Source organism: Scomber scombrus, chromosome 6 (genome assembly GCF_963691925.1).
Source record: "Scomber scombrus chromosome 6, fScoSco1.1, whole genome shotgun sequence".
Classification (NCBI taxonomy): Eukaryota; Metazoa; Chordata; class Actinopteri; order Scombriformes; family Scombridae; genus Scomber; species Scomber scombrus.
This window is the reverse complement of record NC_084975.1, coordinates 30572510-30594851: the sequence shown is the minus strand read 5'-3', so window position 1 is coordinate 30594851 and position 22342 is coordinate 30572510. Positions and strand designations below refer to the sequence as shown.

Below are 22342 nucleotides of genomic sequence, written 5' to 3'. Positions count from 1 at the left end.
CGGCGGAGAGAGGGAGGGAAGAAGGGAGGAGGAGGAGGAGGAGGAGTGGTAAAAGGGAAGAGGTCTGGCCTGAAGGGTGTTCCATCACGTCTCTAGCATTCCCACACCAAAAAACACCTCTTTTTTCTTTTCTCTTCTTCTGCTATCTGCCGTTTTCTCAATTTTCACTTCCCTCTATTTGCCGTCCTCGAGGTTCACCTTGCCTAGTCTCTCTCTCCTCTCTGTGTCTCAAGATCTCTCCTCTTTCACCCTTTTCAGTCCATTGTCTCAGTCGGCCTGCTTCGCTGAAGCACTGAAGGCTGCCTGGTGAAAAGCAGTTATGTTGAGATGAAAGAGCTCCTCTGATGCTGTTCCTCTTCACACTCCCCCCCCCCCCCCCAGTCACAAAGAAAGTTTAAAGTTAAGCTGAGAAGTTTCTGCCAAGTCTGGCTGATATGGTATCCAATCAAGGTTCAAGATTTCCAATACGGTTACAAAAGAACTGATCAAGACGTCCTTTCACTCTTCCACTTTATCCTCATAGAGACAAAAAAAACCCCCAAAAAGTAAGAAGTCTGGGAGAAATAATCAAATCATCACGAGTGGCCGACGTTCATGCGTTTTTTTTTTATGACGATGGTTCATCCACAGAAGAGAAGCGAGAGTGTCGGATGGAGTGATGCGGAGAGGATGCGATGGATAAAAAGACAAAACCAATCGGCCCCAAATCTCATCTTCTCTCCAGCTGGCTTTGAGAGGACGACTTTAGGAAGGGTGGGGGCGGCATCTGTCCCGAGTCCCGGAGTAGTGTGCGTACGTGGGCGCGTCTTTGTGCCTGTGATTTAATCTGAGTACGGTGTTAAGCTAGGGGTTGCACACTGCCTGCCAGTTGCACTAATTTAATTGTGTTCAACAGCTGTGCCAGCGTGTGTGTGTGTGTGTGTCCGTGTGTTTGGCCTGCAGCATAAGTTTCATGGGGCTGGTGAGCTTGAGGTGACTGCCGCTTAGCTCTAATCTGCTAAACTGTAATCCGAGGGTAGGACCGCTACAGTGCCCACTTAAAGCCAGCTGTCTGCCGTGCCCATGTACATCCGATGCCTGATAAACACCTGCTTCACTCACCTTCACACACACACTGACCTAAGCTGTACTGCTGTCTTTCCACTGCAGTGACAACTCCCTTTCTGAGGTGTGTGCGTATTTCTGGCTAACCTGGACTCCTAAGGCACAAACCACTGCTCCCAGTAAAGTTATGAAGTAGTTTATTCCATGATCAAATGTCTGTGTGTGTGTTTGTGAGTTTATATGTGTCGTTCAGGGATTTGTGATGGCCATGTCTGGCTTGACGTCTGGTTCCCTGTTCCATGGAAAACCTGCAGAGACAGAGAGATAAAACAGTCACTTACAACTATCAGGCTCACTGACCACATCGACTTCTTTATATCTTCTCTAGTTTCCCTCTTTGATCATCTTTTCATCTTCTCTAAACTCAATCTAACCTAGCTCACCTCAACTCTTCCCTTTCTATTTTTTATTTGTCTTCAGCAACCCTCTTTTAATTTGTCTGCTTTTCACACACTCTTTTCACCATTAATGCTTTTTAACAAAATGTATTTTGGGCTTTTTTCTGCCTTTATTTAGATAGTAACAGGCTGAAATGCCAACAGAAAACCGAGAGAGAAAGAGAGGAGAATGAACTGCAGCATAGGTCTCTGGCCAGATTCGAACCAGGGACGCTGTGATTAAGTGGCATGCGTTCTAACCACTTGACCTCCAGGGAGCTTCACATTACTGCTTTTCTTTCCATTTTACCGATTTGAACCTATTTGATTGTCAGACATTCCACTTAAAAGTGGACGAGGTTAAACGTGAAGCAAACTCCAGTTCTGCTAGTGTGTCTGTTGATTGGTCCTGAAGTCATTTCAACATATCACCATGCCGGATTGGAAATGTTGCAGTAGACTGACAGGACGTAGACTCAAAGAGTGGATGGAGAATACTAAGCAGATAAACAAACCTCCCATACCAACTTCTTTCAGATCTGGTGGCTGCTGTGTTTGCTGCTGATGTGCCACGCCGTCATGCATGACTCTGTGGGGGGATATTTACTCAGCGCGCTTGCAAATTACCATCAGGGTGCGAAATTCAGCTCCACTGCAATTTTTCAGTTTGGCAGGGCGTTTACTAAGACTTAAAATGTAAATGAGCCCAGTCCAACCAAAAAGGACAGTTCTTCATATTTGAGCTCAATAAGATCTGATGCTGGGTTGTTTTGATGCGTGCTGAGCGTGTCTGGAAAGCAACGGGACACCAAAGAAAGTGGTTTCTGCTTCTGAAGAATACTGGTTACTGGTTGAAATACTTGTTTAATAGAAGATCAGCAAGTGAATACTCCTCCCACAAGAGGAAGGATATGCAGTAAATGGGAATAACTAAAAGATCAGTCACTAAATGAGTTATTTGAGTAGATTTTTGCTGTAAACAGATGCAAATCTAACACTGGCTTAATATATGATTACACACAGGACTGGACCTGCTATGAGTCATTTAAAGTCAGGGAACAAGTCAAGCAGCAAACCACTGCGGTAAATAGAAAGTCTAAAATCTTGTGATATGTAAAAAGCTGTTGTTCTGCTGTTACTATGGTGATAAACGGAGAGACACTGTAAGTGAACTTTCTGCTGTGAAGTGAACTTTTCTTGCTGCAATGTTTTTTTTACTGATGACACAAAATCATTTTTGTTGTTTAAAATACATTAGATACACCTGTGCAATCTAATTCAATCCATTACAACATATTGTAATATTTACAATCGCAAGATATAATGATCCAATGTTATATAACACTGGAGAACATAACGCTTTCAATTAATGATATTAAATGTGAATAAATAGTGTTTTTTTACTTTTTGGAATAAATATGACTCAAACATGCAACAAAAATATGTAAAACGTTTTTAGAAAGTTGAAATATTTCCACTTTTGTATATTCTGGGTCACATGAGGATATGTCATCAAATTATTTTAAGGCGTTATTTCTTCTCAAATGTAAAAATGGGTCAAATTACGACCCTGAACAGTATGTAAGGGTTAATGGGGTTTACAAAATATTAGGAACATGCACCAACATCACCCACTTGGACTGTCGGTGTAGGAAAACAAGCATTTGATTAAATTATCTTGGGCTTTTGGAAGTTCAGATGGACATTTTTGCACTACTTGACAATGAATAAACAACACAATTAGTGATAATAGAAAGATGGGTTATTGCAGCCCCACTGATTACACTTTGTCTCACCACCTCTATCTCCTCTCTCCCTCTCATTGTTTCTCTCTGCTGTATAGTCTTTTCTCTTCTATGTGAGTCTGATAACAAAATGTGCCTCAGAGAGTTTTTCCCAGATGTTGCCGCAGTGGTCAGCCAGCAGTTATATAAATCAGGTTCGCCACATATTCAGAATTTCCATTTCTTCCTCCTCCTCCTATATTTTGAATGCCTTATAGTACACGTCGCCTGAGACTGAGCATGTGATTTCCAGCTTCCATTTTACCTGTGTTTGATTCCTCAGTTATATAAGGAAGTTTTTACTGCCTGAAATCCATAAATGCTTTGTAAGCATCCGTTTCTCTCGTGTGTATCGGCATGTCCCGATGTCCCTTTGCACTTAGGAGGATGTGATAACTAATTACATTATGAAGACAGTCTGCCTCTTTTTTGGCTCCCTACAAACCTAAAAAAAAACCCCACCCACTCAGCAACGAGCGATTATTTTCCAAAACTCTATTTTTGATGTATTGCCATGGCAGCCACCAAGTGATGCAAGGGTTGTTACGGCAACACGAACCACAGAGTCCCCGACCTTGACCCATCTAATCAACGCCAGGGAACTAGAACAGATTTGACACATTTCTTTCTTTTCATGTTCTATTTCTGTGTTTGCTGTAAATATCACATGTTACATGACAGAGAGTAGCACACGTTTACAGCCTGCTCTGATGCTTTTTCATAACTTCGCTGTTATCATTACGGATGTCCCCTGGGTGTAGAAGTGCACTGACGAACAACACGCTGATGCACATAAAAAAAACTGCACTTTGAGTCACAGGAATTCTGCTATAATGTGAACTTTAGTTTAGTTTTCCACTTCATCATCCATTTTTTTTTTTCAGATTCTGTGCAACGGCTTGTTAGCATTCCTTCCATTTGTCACCGAAGCCAAGAGATGTAATTAACTTGAGCATGAAGCTGGCCTTATGCCCCTTTAGCTTTACTAAGAGATGCTCTGAATGCGGGCGAGAGTATTCTTTACGGACTTCATTTTTGAGAAAGTGAAGGACAAATGCAGATAATTGTGGACCCCTGGCTGCTGTAAATGCAAACAGCTGACTGTATTTTCCACTATATGTCCCACTGTTACCCATGATGTCCTTTAAGATTCCACGCAGCTGTCATTGAAATCTTCTGTTAAATGATTTATTGCACCAGGTTTTCCAGGTTGAACAAATGCTCATTTCTGCACTGCATTCGCATCTCATTGCTATGCAAGAAAAACAGAGTTGATCTATAATGCATTGAGGTTAGTGCAAACTCTGAGCACAGTCCCACACCAACATACTGCAGCTCAAATGTACCATCCCAAAGGCGTCACCTATCTGGGTGTTAATGCATGTATACATCTTTGGAGCAGTTTTCAAGTATGTGAACTCCACTCCTGTGTTTTGTATTCTGTCTGTTTTTTTTCTTTTCATTCCGCCTTCTTGAGCGGTAACATTTCACTCGCATTGATTTTTGTCAGGCTTTAACAGAAAGCTCGTCAATTTTAACCGTCGTCCGCCTCCCTCTACATTCTCTACATGCCATCTCTCCATTATCTGCTTTCGGCTTACCTATTGTCCTTTAATATTCCCGGAAGGCTGATGCCATCACATTTATACGGCTAGCAATTACCACCCGGTACTCTGCTGCCGGCCTCCTCTCTGTGACAATAGCTCTGAACAGGTGCTGGAAAAATGTCAGTCTTTTCTCTCGCTCTGCCTCCTGTTGAGTGCTTTCGTCTATGATGCCCTCAGTCCAGTCTTACCTCTTTTCATTCTGTAGGTGAGGGTGTATAATGACTGAGCAAAACAATGACTAACACGAGTGAATCTACCTCCCTGCGAGATGCTTTCATGCGCTCGTTGGTCAACAGCCTGGGCCACATGTAGCAGGGAGTCCTGACAATACACACAGTGCTGAGCTCCTCCACATTTCTATGCACTGCTGCAGAATAGTGATTGACACCGAAGGCTTTCCTGAGAAAACTGAGCATCAGTCTGACAAGTCTGCGTGTCATGAAAACATGATAAACATGCAGAAAAGGGGGAATGTAGTAAGTCTTCTGGGAGCTTCAGGTGTAATTACCATCTTTAATTATGTTAATTACTCGCCTTAAACTGTCGCTTTCACTAAACACTCTGTTGCCAGCCTGCCATTAATCTGTCTGGGATGAGTCCGATCTCGTACTCTCTCCGTCTCCGCTCTCCTTTCCTCTCCCCGTCACAGTTTAAAACGAGGCGTCAGCAAAATCCCACAGTAGAAACATCTGTTAATAGCAGCTGTTATGACTTTTGCTAATCATTCTCTCATGATCTACTCCCCAAACGCCTAACCCTAACCCTAACCCTAACCCACGCCCATGTTTTCCCTCTATCTCCTCCAGTTAGCAATTCGTTTCCAATTACTTTCCGGTCCCTTTGTTCATCCTCATCTCCTCCAATCATGAATGTAACTACAGTGTTTTTATGAAAATAAAAAAATGATGCTGTCACTACACACACCTTCATCATCTCTCTCCTCTTCTATCCTCTCGGGTGTCCATCTTTACAGTAGAGACATCTGTTCTGATTCTTCTCTGATAAAACAGGTTCTAGTCATTTTCCATCACTTCTCTGCATGCTTTCCTTCCATTTTTTTCTCCTCTCATAATGCCACTCAAAGCTGTCATTTGTCATTATTTTTCACCGTTCCCCTCCATCAGCCCTCTCTCTCTCTCTCTCTCTCTCTCTCTCTCTCTCTTTCTATTTCAATCACCGCTGCAGAAGGCGTGAGTCAGAAACAATAAAATCCAGTCGTTCCAGGTACCCAAAACGCTCTGCCACCACCTTCTTCTCTTCTTCTTCTTTCCTTTTGATCTACACCTTTTGTCTTTTTTTGTCTGTTTGAACTTTACCTTGTTCTGTCCCTCTCCATCATGACTGCGGTGACAATCTGCAACCGTGTCGTCTTTTTTTTTCAATTAAAGCACACGCAGCTTGAACAAACCGAGACCGTGTGATGAAAAACATGTGCTGAGCTAAAAATCAAACGCATAACATAATCATAATCATTATCTTTGTAGTCTTGGTTACGGGATCACATTAACCAATTTGAAAAGCATGTTGTGATTACACTTACCATTGGTCTGAGTAAGAAACCCACTGCTGTTATTTGTGCGCTGTATTACAATATTTATTCACATTCTTAAAATGATTATGGTGTGATTTTTGTGGGGATCTGTCAGTTTTCTGAAGCCTGTAGAATATGATGTGTAGACCAGGACATCTCTCAATCTGCTCCTCTTTATATTCGCTGTGTCACGGTCACAGGTTGTCATTTTTAATTGGTTGCCAAGCTTCAAGAGAGCAAATATCGTTGCTCTGTCCTCACTGTGTAAGACTTGCTGCTGCTGGTATTTTTCTTTTTTCATTCACCTGCTGTTTTTCCTGCTAAAAATAAAATAAAAACTTGAGCTTCTTTCTATTTTCTTTCTGTACTGGAGCATTTTGTTTTTAGATATATTGTGTCAGTCAATAAAGAGAGTTTTTAAGAAAAGGTTGCTTATAAGGAGGGTAAACCATTTAAGCTGTGTGTATGATGACACACAGCTTAAAAGGTGCAACATCTTTCACCATTTTAGAGTCTCTGTGTTTGCTTTAAGGTCAGCACTGTCGACACAGCTTGCTGAGGTAAACTGCTCAAATTCAGATGTGAAAGTTCATCACAGTTGAACTCAACCAAAGTTCAAGTGGGAGCCGATCCAAATCCACCCATGATTATCTTCCAAATGTCCTGCTTTTCATTCATAAACTGTGGATCTATCTCTGTGAAAACCACTTAATGAAACATCTTCAGCGACAACCAGGATCTTCTGTCTGTGCTTTGGATGCGTGTGTGTGTGTGTCTGTGACTTCGGTGTTGCTCTCCATCTGGAAACAGACAAACCCCGACGTGCCTCGAGCGACACAACGAAGGGAGAAACATTAAATGAAACGCAAGCGAGATGAGAAAAATCATTCCACGCACAATTAAAGAGCTGCCAATATGAAAAGAAGATAATGTGTTATTTGTCATCAAATACGAGTGTCTCCGTTTTTATAAAAAAAGGACTCGCCCTGCAAACTGGGCTGTAGCCATGGAAACCCAATATCTGTATCTCATGGAAAGAGATTATTCTTTCATTGCTGCCTTCAGTTTATTGTGTCACACAGCAACTCTGATTACACTAAATGACTGTAAAAATCTAGTCCTTCAATTTTAATTGGCAAAAAGAGTTTCATTATGCAATTCATGTTCCTCCTACTTGATAAGCCTTTCCATATGTCCTGATTAAATGTGTTATAGATCAAATATTCTTCATTCAAGGCCGAACAATTTATTCTGACTTTATCATAATGTTTCTAAGACAGCCTGGCTTCATTCTCCGGTGTATTTAATGACTCTCTGGTGAAATGACCCATCTGAAATCCATTTCTTTTTTTCCCCCCCCTGGAACTGACTGATCACACCTGGAGAAATGAAGTAGTTGGATTACTGCCCCCAAAAAAACTGCCACCAATCCCTAATCTATCTTGCAAAATCACCCGAGAGCTGCTGGTGAGCTGTAATCTTAATACTTCAAACAAAATGTGCGGTGCTTAAAGTGGCATTTCAATCAGAAATGTGCTCCGCATATTGTTACTTTCACTCAGATGTTTGAGCATCACTGTGTGCATATTAATATTCAAAGTAGGGCTGGACGATATGGACACAATATTTTTTACCTTATATCTCGAATTTACACAATGAGATTTTTTGATAATGATCGTCAGTAATGTAGATGTCACTGATATAATGATAATATAATAGCATAATAATGCAAAGGGGGTGGGGGGGTGGGGGGTGGGATTGGAGACTGCCATTATGGTTGAGGACAGAGTTATTTACCTTTAACTCTTCTGCAGTCTCCACTCAGGACGTACACAGTGAGGAATGGAGGACACTACTTGTTTAGCCAATGTGACATGATTAACCTCTTAGCTGCTAATGTGAAGTGTGGCAATATTAAGGTTATAAAATGATCAAGCTCATGTCCATGTATCATATGATAAGTCCATATATATAGACATGATGATCTTGATAATTACGTTATTGTACGATAAGTTGATTATTATTGTGACAGGCCTAATTACCATAACCAAAATCTATGACGATCTAGTCTCATATCATGACATTGGTATAATATAGAGATATTGCCCAGCCTTAATTCAAAGCTGAGTACTTGCTGTATATAGTATAAAAATGAATAAGGGACAGATTATTTGTTGTTTGAGTTATTAGGATTGAAATTATTGGCTGATTAGGCAGGGAGTTATTCAACAGACAAGTAATCGGAAATAACTTTTTTTTTTTTTTTTGGTTCATATCAATGTTACCTTTGGGACGAGTTAGATACAAAAAGTTAGGTGAAAAATAATAAATTACCATTAAAGTTACCAGTAAACATTTTCCTCTATTTTCTGACATTTTACACACAATTAGACCAAAAGATGACTTCATTAAATCAAGACAGTCTTATTGATAATGAAAATAACTGTTATTTTCATCCATAGAAGCTGCATTGTTTTTATTACAGTCACATTGTAGCTTTTGAAAACGAAAGTTACAAACGATTTAAAAAGTGTTTAACGCTGTATTCTGATATTTGGTGGAAGGATTAATTAAGTTATTTCATGTTAATATTTTACACCTTCTTATCACCTTTTAAGCTTTCAAAGATAATTTCTCAAATTGCACCAGTAAATGAAAATGCAATTATACAGATGAAAAACCAAAAAAGAACATATAACATATAAATAATGATGGAAATTCAAGTCAAATATGGAATTAAACAGATTAGGGTAAGAAAAAGAGGACGAGGTAGGTTTTTAGTTAAAAGTTTAAACTCCCTATAATCACTGTGTAGTGTCTTCTAGTGTCTTTCAAAGCTTAATACCTAAAGCAGAGATGGTTGCAGGTTTTAGATTTTAACAAGAGGTATAATCAGAGGGTGAGCTGAGGTGTAGAAAACACAGCCAGACAGAAATCCATTAAAATCCTTACAAATACTTTACTTTCATTTAAACTCCAGGTGACACAGGAAGCCAGTGTAAGACGGGACAGGAAGGGTGTGATGTGATGTCTCATTTTTGTCTTCGCTAAGATTCATTCAGCAGCATTTTGAATAATTTGGTGCTCTGCAATTGATGAGTGCAATTTCCAAATTTAGTAATGTCAGCATGACTATAATTAGAGGAGCCTGGGTCCAATGGCAAAGGATCAGTTCAGAATAGTGTCTCCTGACCTGAAAAAATATACTCCAATCTTTAAATAATTACAGTTTTGTACATGTCATATCTTGTATGTAGGTATATGTCTTACCCTTGAATACTAAACTGAGACATCATCTAAATGCTGATTAAAGAAGATTTCTAATTCTCTTTTATATCCACATAATATGACAATATGTAAATCAATGTGCACTTTAATGATAAAGCTATTATTGCTTAGTGAAATGCTGAAACACTATGTCTATATATAAATAGATAAAGTATATTAAATGTAATGGTTATGCATATTTCCTCATTTTTCATCCTGACACATTCAGCCTTTGGAAAGCTCTGTGTCTACACTTCTGTGACAAGGTTCGGTGGGGTTGAATGCATGATGTCATGATGGGCAGGGCACACAGGTGTTTCAAAGTGAACAAAGTAGGTGGCAACTATTTTTGCATTGTTAATGTTAATGAATGCATCAACGGTACTTTTCCCAGAGGTCATTGAAACTGACAGAGTCACACAGATAATCACACCAGATGGGGGATTTGAATATTGAGGCAAGCTCCCACAGCTACAATAACATCACTGACAATGACATTTTGTAACAGGGGGTGAAGAGGACATTCAGTGGGGTTCATTAGATAATAATTATCTTTGCTAAGATTACGTAAAGAGCTAAAATAGTGCCATTCTTAAATAATCAATACTACTTGGTTGAGTGGTATTATGATGGAACACACCCTTTAGATATCAGGGAAGCCAGCCCACTAAATATACTTCTTCACTTTAGCCTTTAACTAGCTTTTCTGACAGTTATCTTCACACTGATGCACGACTGAGCTTCTTTTAAAGGTGCAGTGTGTAGAATTTAGCGGCATTTAGCGGATACGTATAATATTCATAAGTATGTTTGGATTAGTGTATGATGACCTGAAAATAAGAATTGTTTTTGTTACCTTAGAACGAAACCCTTAATATCAACACAGGCAACAGGTCCTCTTCAATGGAGCCCACCATGTTTCTACAGTAGCCCAGAATGGACAAAACAAACACTTTTGAATCTAGAGAGGGACTTTTGTGTTGTGAAAGTTTCGAAGCCACCGTAATTTCTCTTACATGCTTGGAATGGGAGGGTGATGGTAGGGGTATTCAGATGGTCGCAATCTGTAACTTCACCACTAGATGCCACTAAATTCTACACACTGGTCCTTTAAAATGTTGTATTATACTCGATTTTATATATTGTATTTACTACTTTTACTATGTACTATTTTATTACTATTTTTATTTTCCGTCTTATATAACATTAATTTTTTTCTTTTTTTAAGAGTGCTTCATGCTCCTTTTAGACCCTTTTAATATGAAGCACTATTAACATTTGCTTATCATTATACACAAGGTTTCTGTACCTATCTTTGGTACCATCAGCAGAGTGTGCCACTACTACAAACAAGTGGTTGGTTTGATATGAACAGTGGTATCGTTCAGCAAAGCAGGAAACACCTCAAGAGCAATGCTGACCTCTATGATGAGGTGTATCTGCTCGTATAGTGGAGGGTCGTTGTAAAAACCAATTTAATTTACCTGATTTCATCTAACATGAAATAAATGTAAAACATTAAGCTGTCTAATCCGTTCATGTGACAATGGGTGTGAAGTCTATGAATGCACAACACAGCTGCCACCGTCAAAATCAATTTGCGGATAAGACTGCAAGTAACATATTGAGGAATCCCCCCAGGAAATGAATTAAAGACGTCGTCAACCTATTTCGAAATATGCGATTGAAACGCATTGTATTCGGCTTAGCCGTACATGTTGAGTGTTGTTACCGGTGAGTCTGTATTAAATATTGTTATTTTCAGTGAGTTTGGACTTTGGACTCTAATCCACAGTCAAACAGAGGGAAGGGAGGTGCAGAGAGGAAGTACAGTCAGAGAAAGAGCCAGGGAGAAAAAAAAAAAGTCCATCCATTAGCTCCCCAGTGGCTAATTAAACACATCTGACATCTTTCTGCTGGTGGAGTCAAATGAGTAATGTGTGGCTGTTTGTGTGAAAGATATTGTGTGAATGTGTTTGCATGTCATGTAGAGCACGCTTTATCTGTCATTTTGCCAGAGTGAGACCGACAGAACGAGAAGAGCGAGCGAGAATAAACGTGTGAGATCACTATCGAGGAGAGACTGAACGGCCCCACCGTGCCGGAGGTGCCAAAGAGGTCCCGGATATGGCCGAACCAAACCATGAAGTGCTCCGATTTTCACCGCTGTGACAAAACTCAGCTTTCCATTTGCAGCAGCGCCTCTACTACCCCTGCTAATTCTTTTACTGTACGAGGGAGCAAGGGTGGGGTAATTACACCCTCGGGCTCGGGTGGATGCATAACTGTAGAAGGACAAGGATCGCAGCCAGATTCGGCGAAATAATGAAAAAGATCATTAACAAATTCAAACAAAAAAAATGCAAAAGAGCGATCGCTAACTTTTGTTCTGTTTGTTTCCATGATACAGTCATGTCATGTCATTGTACTGCTGTGAGATTGTTGCCAAATTCCCTCATATCGCTGGGGAACCAGTGATAATATAAGCTGGCCTCTGTTTGACTGGCTCATGTAGAAGGAAAAGCCTCAAAAGCCTCAGTGCTTCACACAAAGCATCTGACAATAAGAAGTAACAATAAGAATTCTGCATTACTTACAATTTTCTTTAAAGCTGCACTAATCAATTTTGCTAGTATGTTTACTACTGTACTTTATAAGATGATAATATGTAAATATTTAGTTTAGAGCCTGTCCTGCTGCCCCCAAGTGTCCCAGAAAAGTCAATTAATGCTGCTCTAAAGCACCTTTTTTCCCCCAATGAACTAAATTACCAAACGTATGTATTTTTATACACTCGCAACAATGTTATCAGCCAGGAAATATGTTGTACAGAGACAAGCTCGCGGCAGCATCGCCCGAAGCCACATACGCACAGGTTCAACCTCAAAAAGACTGAAAAACAGAAACCATTAACATACGAAACTTTAATTTGGTGCGAAATAATGCCTCGCGCCGACTGGGAGATGTTTCGTCTGAGGCCGTGTCCCATTTACCAAACACAATTTACATCTCGGAGCCAGAACAGTGAGCACAGTGTAGGGATGAGGTATCACCACAGGATAGCACTTAACAAGACGCACTTTGTTTGCAGCTGCACATGCTCAGTGAAAAACCATGAAACCATTTGCTTCAGGCATGATCTCTCCCTGATTCTACTTCACCTCCAACACACACCTACATGGATTTTTCAACTTATATTTCATAAAAATTAAGTTAATTAAGTTATTTTCAATTTAATTAATTAATTAGAGGCAGCCATTTAAAGAACAGCAACATGGTGAGATATTCATATTTTAAAAAGTGAAATGTTACTTTAAGGGCTTTGTTGTTGTTGTTGGTGGTGGTTGCATCATGAGTCAATAGCTGATTTCTTGTCACAATGAAGCAGATTTTGCTAGCTGTAATCATTCCTCTTGTTTGTACTAACCATTAGAAGATATGCTCCAAATGTTATTATTACAATGTAAGTGATCCACAGGCTTTTTTTGTGACTAAATGAATTTAAAGGTTGATCTGGAGTCAGTTGATAAATTGGACATTTTACACATTTACAGTCTTTCCCTCTTTGTGTATCCTCGGACAGTGTTTCTCTGTTCAGCTACACAGGAAGTATAGTAAGAAAAAGAGGGACTTCTTTATATCCCAACTCTCCTTGCAATTGCTTTATAATATTTAGAAAATACTCTTCCTGTATAATCAAAGGGAAGTGGTAGTGGAAGGAGCGTAACAATGCCTATATATTCAATAGATGTAAAGAAATTTCTACCAGGACCCTGTGTGCATTTTTCAGGTCATTAGCTAGTGAATTTAAATATCAAAATATTGTTTTTGAAAAGGATTGCCAAATGTTTGTGTCATAGCAGGACTACTGTTTTAACTGAAGTCAAATGCAGACCTTCACTTTGAAATGATGCACACTACAAACGACATTGTGAAAAGAAATCCTCTCGTATCTCCTTTCCTTCTTATTTTGCTGCGTGCTTTCTGTCTTCACCAACGATCAATACTCATCCTTATCTGTCTTAAATGTTTCGATGTAACTCTCATTTGTCTGACTGCTTCTTTACCTCTTTCTCATCCTGGCCCCTTTGCCTTTGATTAATGTCATCTTTCCCCCCTTCTTCTCACTAATTAAGAATCAGAATCCGATGTATTGGTCAAGTATGTTAACACACACAAGGAATTTGGTTCCTGATGTTTATATCTCTCAAGCAATACAGACCATGTATATATATTGTATTCCCATTCTGGCAATGTACATTACATGGTTGTTTGCACTACCTCATACACTGCATGTAGATTGTTTGTCTTATAATTTATATATATATATATATATATATATATATATATATATATATATATATATATATATATACATATATATACACACTACTTGGCTCGACCCGTTGTTTTTTTGCGTGTCCACTAGGGATAGTACCTGGTACCTGGTACTTTTTTAGTACCTGCTCTGGTGAGGTTCCAAGCGAGCCGAGCCGATACTAAAATGTGACGTCAACAGACTGCCGGCCACTGATTGGTCAGAAGAGTTGTCGCTGGAAGAGTCATGAGCCGTCCCACACAAGAATCAAACCCGGCATTTTTAAAATCGGCAACAGTGTTACAGCGATTCGGCTCTCTTCTCTTGCTCTGTATGTGACAAAAGGCACAAGCAGAGCAGCAAGTACACCATCACCTCCATGTTCTCCATTGTTTATGTGTTCTGTGTCGCGTATAAAACGAAGTCTATGACGACCCCGCCCACGTTGAGTAGGTACTATGAAATAGTGGAAAAGGTCGTTCCTGGTACCAAACCGAGTCGAGCCAGGTAGTTATAGAACTGTATAGTGGGGAAAGCGCCATTAGCCTGGCTGTGAACCGGGATTTGTCATTGTTTTCTATGCAGAAGGTCTTAGTTGGCATACACATCTTCTCAAAAGCTGATGTAAGGTGCCACCATGTCAGTCAGTTCGTTCAAGTTGACGCTTGCATCTTCAAAAACACTCCAATCATGCAGTCGAAACAATCTTTCAGTTACTGCTCTGCTTCACTGATCCATTTCTTCACTGTTTTGACCACAGGCTTTGCAGATTTGAGTTTCTGCCTGTAGGTTGACATTAGATGAACCAAGCAGTGATCAGAATGTGCCAAAGCTGCCCGGGGGAACAGAGCATGCGTGAACTGTGTACCAGTGGTCCAATGCGTTGCTATCCCTGGTTGGAAAATGAATATGCTGTCTATATTTTAGTAGTTCATGGTTTAATTTTGTTCTGTTAAAATCCCAGAGGACTGTGAAAAATGAGTCTGTGTTTTAGTTCCAAGCCGGTTATCTGGTCGGCCAGGGTTTGCAGTGTGTCATTCAGGCTTGCCTGGGGTGGGATGTAAACACCACCGGGACCAAGGATGGAGGAGGAAAACTCCCACGGTGATTAAATGACTTGAAGTTCATAAATAATGTCTCCATGTTTGGGCTGCTGTCTTAACTTAGCAATGTGGCATCTTTACACCAACTTTTGTTGATATAGAAGCAAATTCGGCCGCCTTTTGTTTCCCCTGTTCCACAGCTTGTTTACTGTCTGTCTATATAATATGATAACACTGATATATTCTTACACACAGAGTCATCGCTCTGAATCAAAAGGACACGGCTTTCTCTCGTCAGTTGTTGACTCAACTTTCTTTTTTTTTTTGATTTATGAGTCATTAGACCCTGTATCTGAATTGGATAGCATCGCATTTGTCCAGTCGTTGGAAAAAATGGGTGCACTTAAAGAGCACTTACAATATTTCTTCTCCGACGGTTGAATAAAGGTAGCGGTGACATAGCAAAGACAATAACTTTTCTCTCCTGCTTTCATCTCCTCGTTCATTCCGTATACCCTTTATCATCTTCCCATACCTTACTCACTTTCACCGCTTTCTATCCTCCTATAATCTGTCTTTCTATTGTCTTTATTGTACAGAAACCCCATGTGGCAGGATTTTATTTAAAATCCTATACAAATAGGATTTTCCTTCAGATTTGTACAGAAATTCTACTCGGTCACGCATCACGACTTTAAGATGGGTTATTTTTGTAAAGCGTGCTACCGTAGGGACCATAAATGAGTGTGAATTATAGAAAATGTATGCAAGCACAGGCAAGTTATACACTAGTCTTCCTATCCTTCTTCTTCTTTACTTTTCCCCCCCTTCCACACTTTTATCGCCTCTAGTTTGAGAATGGATTCATGCTAGCATCTCATGACTCTTTGTGTAACTTTACTGTCTCTCACTTGTTCCCGTAGATCTCAATTATTTTTATTAGGCTCAGGAGGTAGAATGGGCCATCCACTAATCAGAAGATCAGCGGTTCGATCTCTGGCTCCTCAAGTGCACGTGTCGAAGTGTCCTTGGGCAAGATACTGAAGTCCAAATAGCTCCTAGAGGCTGTGCTGTTGGCATGTGTCTAAGATAAGATCCTTCTCTTGATGAGCAGGCACCTGCATGGCTGTCTCTTCCATCAGTGTATGAAACGTGTGAATATGTGACTAAAAAGGTGATATATAAATGCAGTTCATTTACCATTACAAAACTGCTCACATTAACATTAATATGACTCTCTTAACACTTGCATCACTTGCCAACACTTTCTCTAACACACAATCTAACACTCTGTTGTCATACGCTGCTGCTTTACATTTAAGTCTAGATTACCTCCTGCATCTAAATACCCCCACTTCTCTCACCTCACCTTTTCTTCCATCTTCTCATCGTTCAAGAAGATTCTCTCACACTTGCTCCCTCCTTCCCTCACTCTCTCTCTTTTTTTTTTGCTTTTTAATCTGCTCTGCGCTGTAATTCGCTCTGTAATTTGCATTTAGGTGAGTACTGCGTGACCTATATGCACCTTACAACTAGACTGATCATTTGCTATTCCTGTTCTGACCCGTTCACAGCTTTCATACTGTCAGCGACTAGTTCTGCTACATTGGCAGAAACTGCATTTCCCTGTGAGTGTGAAATCCCAGTGGGTGATGACATTTACTGCTTAGCATCCCTGATGTCCAACAGAAATGGCTGTCAACAAAAATCAGATGGAAAACATGTGTCGTATAATAGTTTTTGACAGTTTAGAGAATGGAAACGGCACTTACAATTACTGTTTTGTGTGTGTGAAATTGTGTACCATCTGAAGCTTTAAAAGTTGCAGAAAAGGCTGCAACCAGGAGTGGCTCTAAAAAAAAAAAGAACCGACACCATATGACAATACACTAAACCAAAGAGATTTTGTCCAAATTTAGCTTAGATAGTAAATGGATTGTATTTATAAAGCGCTTTTCTTGTCTTTTGACCACTCAAAGTGCTTTTACACTACATGTCACATTCACCCATTCACACACATTCACACACTGATAACAGGGACTGCCATGCAGACTGCCAACCTGCTTATCAGGAAGAATCTAATATTCAATATTCATTTTAAAACAAGTCAGCTGGAAACATTAAAATGTGAGCCAGAGACAAACAATTAATGTTGCTTATTTTAGCTTAATTACCTTGCTAGGTACAACAGATGAATTATCAGTTGTGATTTTAACCTGCAAAAAGCTCACTTGATAGTTGCTGTCTTCAAATGAGAAATCATTATAAACTGCATTTGTGCAATGCAAGAACGGAGAGCCTTCGGAGGTCCCTTCTTGTTTTACACTTCAGCGCATTGTGCACTGTATTGAGTGTTTGGTGGCCAACCCAGTCCAGACCGGTAGTCCTGGAGGATCCCACCAGGCTCACACAGTGTCTTGTGCACTGAGCACCGGCTAACCTGGTCCATAGCCCTCATACCAGAGCCGGGCTAAGTGGTAAGCTGACCAGGAGTCGGTGGTGATGCTAATTTAAAGAGTCAGTCAGGTACTGCAGCTCAATTCAGCCAACAAATCATCAGACTAAAATTACTTGATTTTCACCAAAAAAAACAACCCTGGTGCTGATACCACATACCGTGTAGACGGCATACCACGCTGTTGAATCACCCTGAATCACCGCAGGGGAAATTCCTTCACCGCGACAGCCCGAGTAGGTGGTGCAAGAAACAAGATTGCCAAATCACACAGATGGCATGTCTGCATTCGTACGATGCTCCCGCACTTTCAGCCACACAGAAAGCATGAACCAACCAATTGTCTCTCTCCCCTCTAATCTCCCTGCTAGTGTCTCTAGGCTGTTCCTCCACTCTCACACTCCCTTCCTTTTCTTTCCATTAGTCTTGAGTCCTAAGGAGAGAGGCGAGAGGAATACAAAAGGGAAGATGAGGAGGAGAGTCCTTCGTCCTGAGGCCCAGTGCCAGCTGCTACTGCTGCAGAGACTATCCATCTAAACACATGCAGGCAGGGATGACACTGCTTTGGAATTCAGCCCTTGAAGCAAACTCCTTGGGTAAGCCTGCCTCAGTAAAGCCCTGGGCTCTCTAGGTGCTAGATGATGCTCTGCCCTAATAATGAATAACATACTGGGGGACACCCCAGTCTACACTCTATAAACAATGTTACCATTACAAGAGCATCTCTCCCTTATGAGCCATGTACACAGATGGCAAGACGTTTTTCCATCTTTCCTCTATACTTCCACATTACTGTGTACAGTAGACAAATTACACATGCCTTCATTAATCAGTTTTTCTATCAGCCAAAACATAAAAGCTGCACCTGTAAGACTGACTTGCTTTATCACTTCAATCTAATGTAAACGGATATGGGAAGAGAAAAGCAGCTTTGGATTAACAACTGTAATTACCAAGCATCAGCTCTGTGAGCCAGGAGCCGTGTCAGCCAGTGAGACAATATATTTCAATATACATTGAGGGAGTATAGTCAATATTTTGAGGCGTAGGTGCACAGATTGAAACGAGTTTTCAGCGGAGGCGAGTTTACAGAGCAGCTCCAGCCCTGACAACAGAACACTAAAGCATGTCTGACATTATTTCGTAACAGCTTAGTCAAAGCAAATATACCATTATATCCCAACAGGGGTAACATTTCAATTACCAGTTGTGTCCAGATAAACAATTAGAAGCATAGAAAAAAAGTCAATTACATTTACAACACAACAGGGGATTAATATATGAGAGCCGGCCCACACCGAGTAATTACTGCAAACTTCTGATTTAATTTGCATCAAGGCTTCTGAGAACAACTAAAAGCTGCAGAGTCATTGTGCATACTGTCTGGTGTTACATTTCACGTCTCCTATCTGAATTCGGTGTTGTCATGACGATAAGTAATCCTTACAACATTTGTCTGTCCACTCTCGCTCCATTTTGCACATCATTTCTTTTAGAGGAGGAGTTTAAGTTGCAAGGATTCATAATTAGAAAAAGTACAAATGCTGCACTGGTTACAGAGCGTTGAGAGAGTCGTAGCCCTACATCTCCCATTTGCACAGGATATAATTAAAATGTCATGCATGCTCACTTAACCACTGTGAACTGATGTATACATGTTAAATTTGAGTCAGGTGTGTGGTTCAGAGCAGCAGAACCTCTCCGGTTTTGCAGCGGGGAAGCTGATTAACTAGGCCTCGGCCCTCGACGTTTCTTGAAAAGAGAGCACGAGGGATCCCTTCGCTCTGCCTCGCTCTCCCTTGGGGTGCTTTCCCTCGCTCCGCGGAGAGATGAGAGGGTGAGAAGAGACAAAGAGATAAGATGGTGAAGTGAATGCGTGACAGACAGCGGCCCTGGGAACCGCTCCTTTCTGCGTTGCCATACCACAGAGCGGCAGACAGAAAGAAAAGAAACTTCTTCTTTTTTCTTTTTTCTTTTTTTTTTAAACTTGAGGAACAGAGCCAGCAGCTTATTCTTTACACGTCAGATTAACTGGAAAATATTGTAGAGGAAGGCGTGAAAATCAGTGACATGAACATTTCTGGTGACAATATGTTCATAAGCGACGTGGTAAGACTCATAAGGCTCAGATCAGTGATTTTCATGGTACCAGTAACGATTCCAACTGTGGAGCTGCTACCAAAATAGCAACAGCTACGTCAACTGCTTGCTAGCAGGAGCAGCAGCAGCAGCAGCAGGAGCAGGAGCAGGATGGGGCTTTTTCAAAGCTCCAAATCTGAACATCACTGAAATTAAAGAGGTATGATGGCTGTCTGTACATGTGCTACCAAGTGATGCAGAAACATTTAAAGAGTGCACCGTAATCCTGAGAGAACAAAAGGCCTCAGTTGACCAGTAAGCTGATGTGATGGATGAAGCGGTCTGTCTACTTTCCTGCCACCCGTCTGGAACAAAAGGGAGGCTATAATAGGTATGACTAAGCATGCACACAAACTGACCGCAGCTTGTAGATAGGTACACACACACAGGGCCCGACCGATTCTGGGGGGCTGATACTGATACCGGTATTAGGGAGCAAAAAAAATTCCGACATCAATATATTGGTTGATAACGTTACGTGTACAGAATATATACAAAAACACATAATGATCCCTCAAATGTGGTTATCAACAATTGTTACAAAGATATGTAAAGGAGGCTGTGATATTTTATATAAACTTTATTGTTTAAATGACGTCAGTGCACTGAAACAGTAAACACTGCTGGGAATTTAATAAGTATAATTAGCTATGAATTAAAAAAAACACAGAACAAAAAAAAAAAACAAGCATATATTAAACTTGAATTAAGAAAAATGATCAAGTATACATAAAATGCTGCTTATATAACTTTAAAAAAAAAACGTGCACAGATTGGACAACATATTCGCCGGTGTAATCTGTGTAATAGGCCAATATCGGCCAATGATATCTGTTGACCGATATATATATCGGTTAGGCTCTAAGTTCACAACTTATGTTTGTATGTTCACAACATAGTTTGTCCATCTTTTCCAAACAAGTCTCTGCCTCTGGCACAGCCTCTCACATTGAACAGATAGATCCTTCACCTGTCACACTTCATCCCCCAAACTAACACCTGCTTCCTTATACAACCACAGTGACACATTGCAAGCACCTGCCTGACATTGCAACGTATTACATAAAACTGCAGGAGGTTTTGCAGCAGAGTGGTACACAATTGGTAGCTTCTCTTGCTTGGGGGTTACTTGAGGGGAACTAGGACTGTCACAACAAGTGATTTGAACAACCACCTGCAGACCTTCCTTATAACACTGACAAGTGGCATTTGCCTTTTTTTTATGATGCCACACAACAGCAGAACTCATTACAGATATGATCACAAAAAAAAATGACATATCAGTGAACAAATGCCATAATGAATTTGTGACAGGTCAACCAGTTTCTTAATAAGCTAAGATCCATGACACCCTACAGAAAAACACTGAATGTATACCTGTGCAACAAGCTGAATTTCAATAGTGTCTTCACTGTTGATTGCATATATACATATATCTAGTTCCCTTTGTTATGCCTGGAGGGTGGGGTGAAGTACAAACAAATGAACCTTGGGGTATTCTCAGTGTGTACTTTTTGGATCCACCTGCCCAGATGTTTCTGCTCAGACAGGTTGGCATGCATCTGGCAGTCCACACATTTTCATTTGTCAACAAGACCAACATTTCGATTGTCTATTTTACACCCATGAACATGCTGTTCTCCACTGAAAGCAAGCCCATCTGTCTAATACCCAGCACGTCTATCACCAAAGCTCTCATTGCGGTAAAGGGAACATCAGTTGGATGCTGTGTGTCTACTTCTTTATTCTGTGAGAGTCTTGTGCGATTGAGCTAGTTCACATTGAAAGTAACACACTCGGAGGGAGGCACACCAAGAGAGACAAAGTAACCTTTTTGAGGCTGTATCAGTAAGATGACCCAGTGTGTGTTAACACAGTACGAAATCCCTCTGGACAAAAAGTGACAGAGACTGTGCCATCAAAAAATGTTGTACAGGAACGATAAAGAGGAGAGAAGAGGGGAGGGGAGGAGATAAGACTAACCCAGTTAGGTTTGGGTGACACTATTAAAACTCTGTCTGCTCCCTGGGTATCAGATTAACCTACTTGAAGCTTTTCCTGATGAGTTAATTAGACAAGATTGTAAAGGGGTTCTGATTCCCGCCACTGCAGGTTTCTATTGATATGATGAACATTACCAGGATGTGTGCACAAGACGGTGATCTATATTTATATTATTTGGCTGAGTTCGAATTCCAAAGTACCCTCTCCAGTGCAAAGCACGTGACTGCCCAGAAATCTAATATGGTATTTGGGAAATTGATTTTTATCATGTGAGAAATGCTGTAAGTTTTTTGCTGAGCATTTCTATGCTATTTAGTCTGGGTGAACAGCTGGAAACTGACTGAATTTTAATGGTGTTTACTGGTGCTTGTTTAACTTGACATATTCATGAAACACATTACAGGGTACCATTTCAGTTGGCTCCAGCCTGCTTTCAAAAAGCAGAGAGAGAAAGACAGAGAAAGAGAGCAGGCAGTACTGACTGTTGAGAAAGCTACAGATGATGATGTTTCAGTCCTCAGGCCCTCTTCAAGATCAACAATCGTAGTAGGAAACAGGCGCTGGTATGCTATATAGGCCACATATAGGTCATCGTGTTCCATCATAAGGGTGAGACAAAGCAATCAAGGGGTCTTCAGCAAATCAAATCTTTTGACAAGCAATGACAGAACGTACAGCTAATCAATCGTCTTCAAATAAAGTAACAAAAACAA

At 40.4% G+C, this 22342-nt stretch overlaps 1 protein-coding gene across 1 annotated transcript in view; it reads right to left on the bottom strand.

Annotated features, from left to right (window-relative positions):
* Positions 1 to 1293: 1293 nt before the first annotated feature.
* The window catches only part of LOC133982528 (uncharacterized protein C05D11.13-like), a 40024-nt gene continuing 18975 nt past the window's right edge, over positions 1294 to 22342 (bottom strand). The window contains exon 6 of the mRNA XM_062421584.1: positions 1294 to 1352. Coding sequence (XP_062277568.1) covers positions 1294 to 1352 — 59 coding nt within the window. The remainder of the gene's footprint in view (positions 1353 to 22342) is intronic.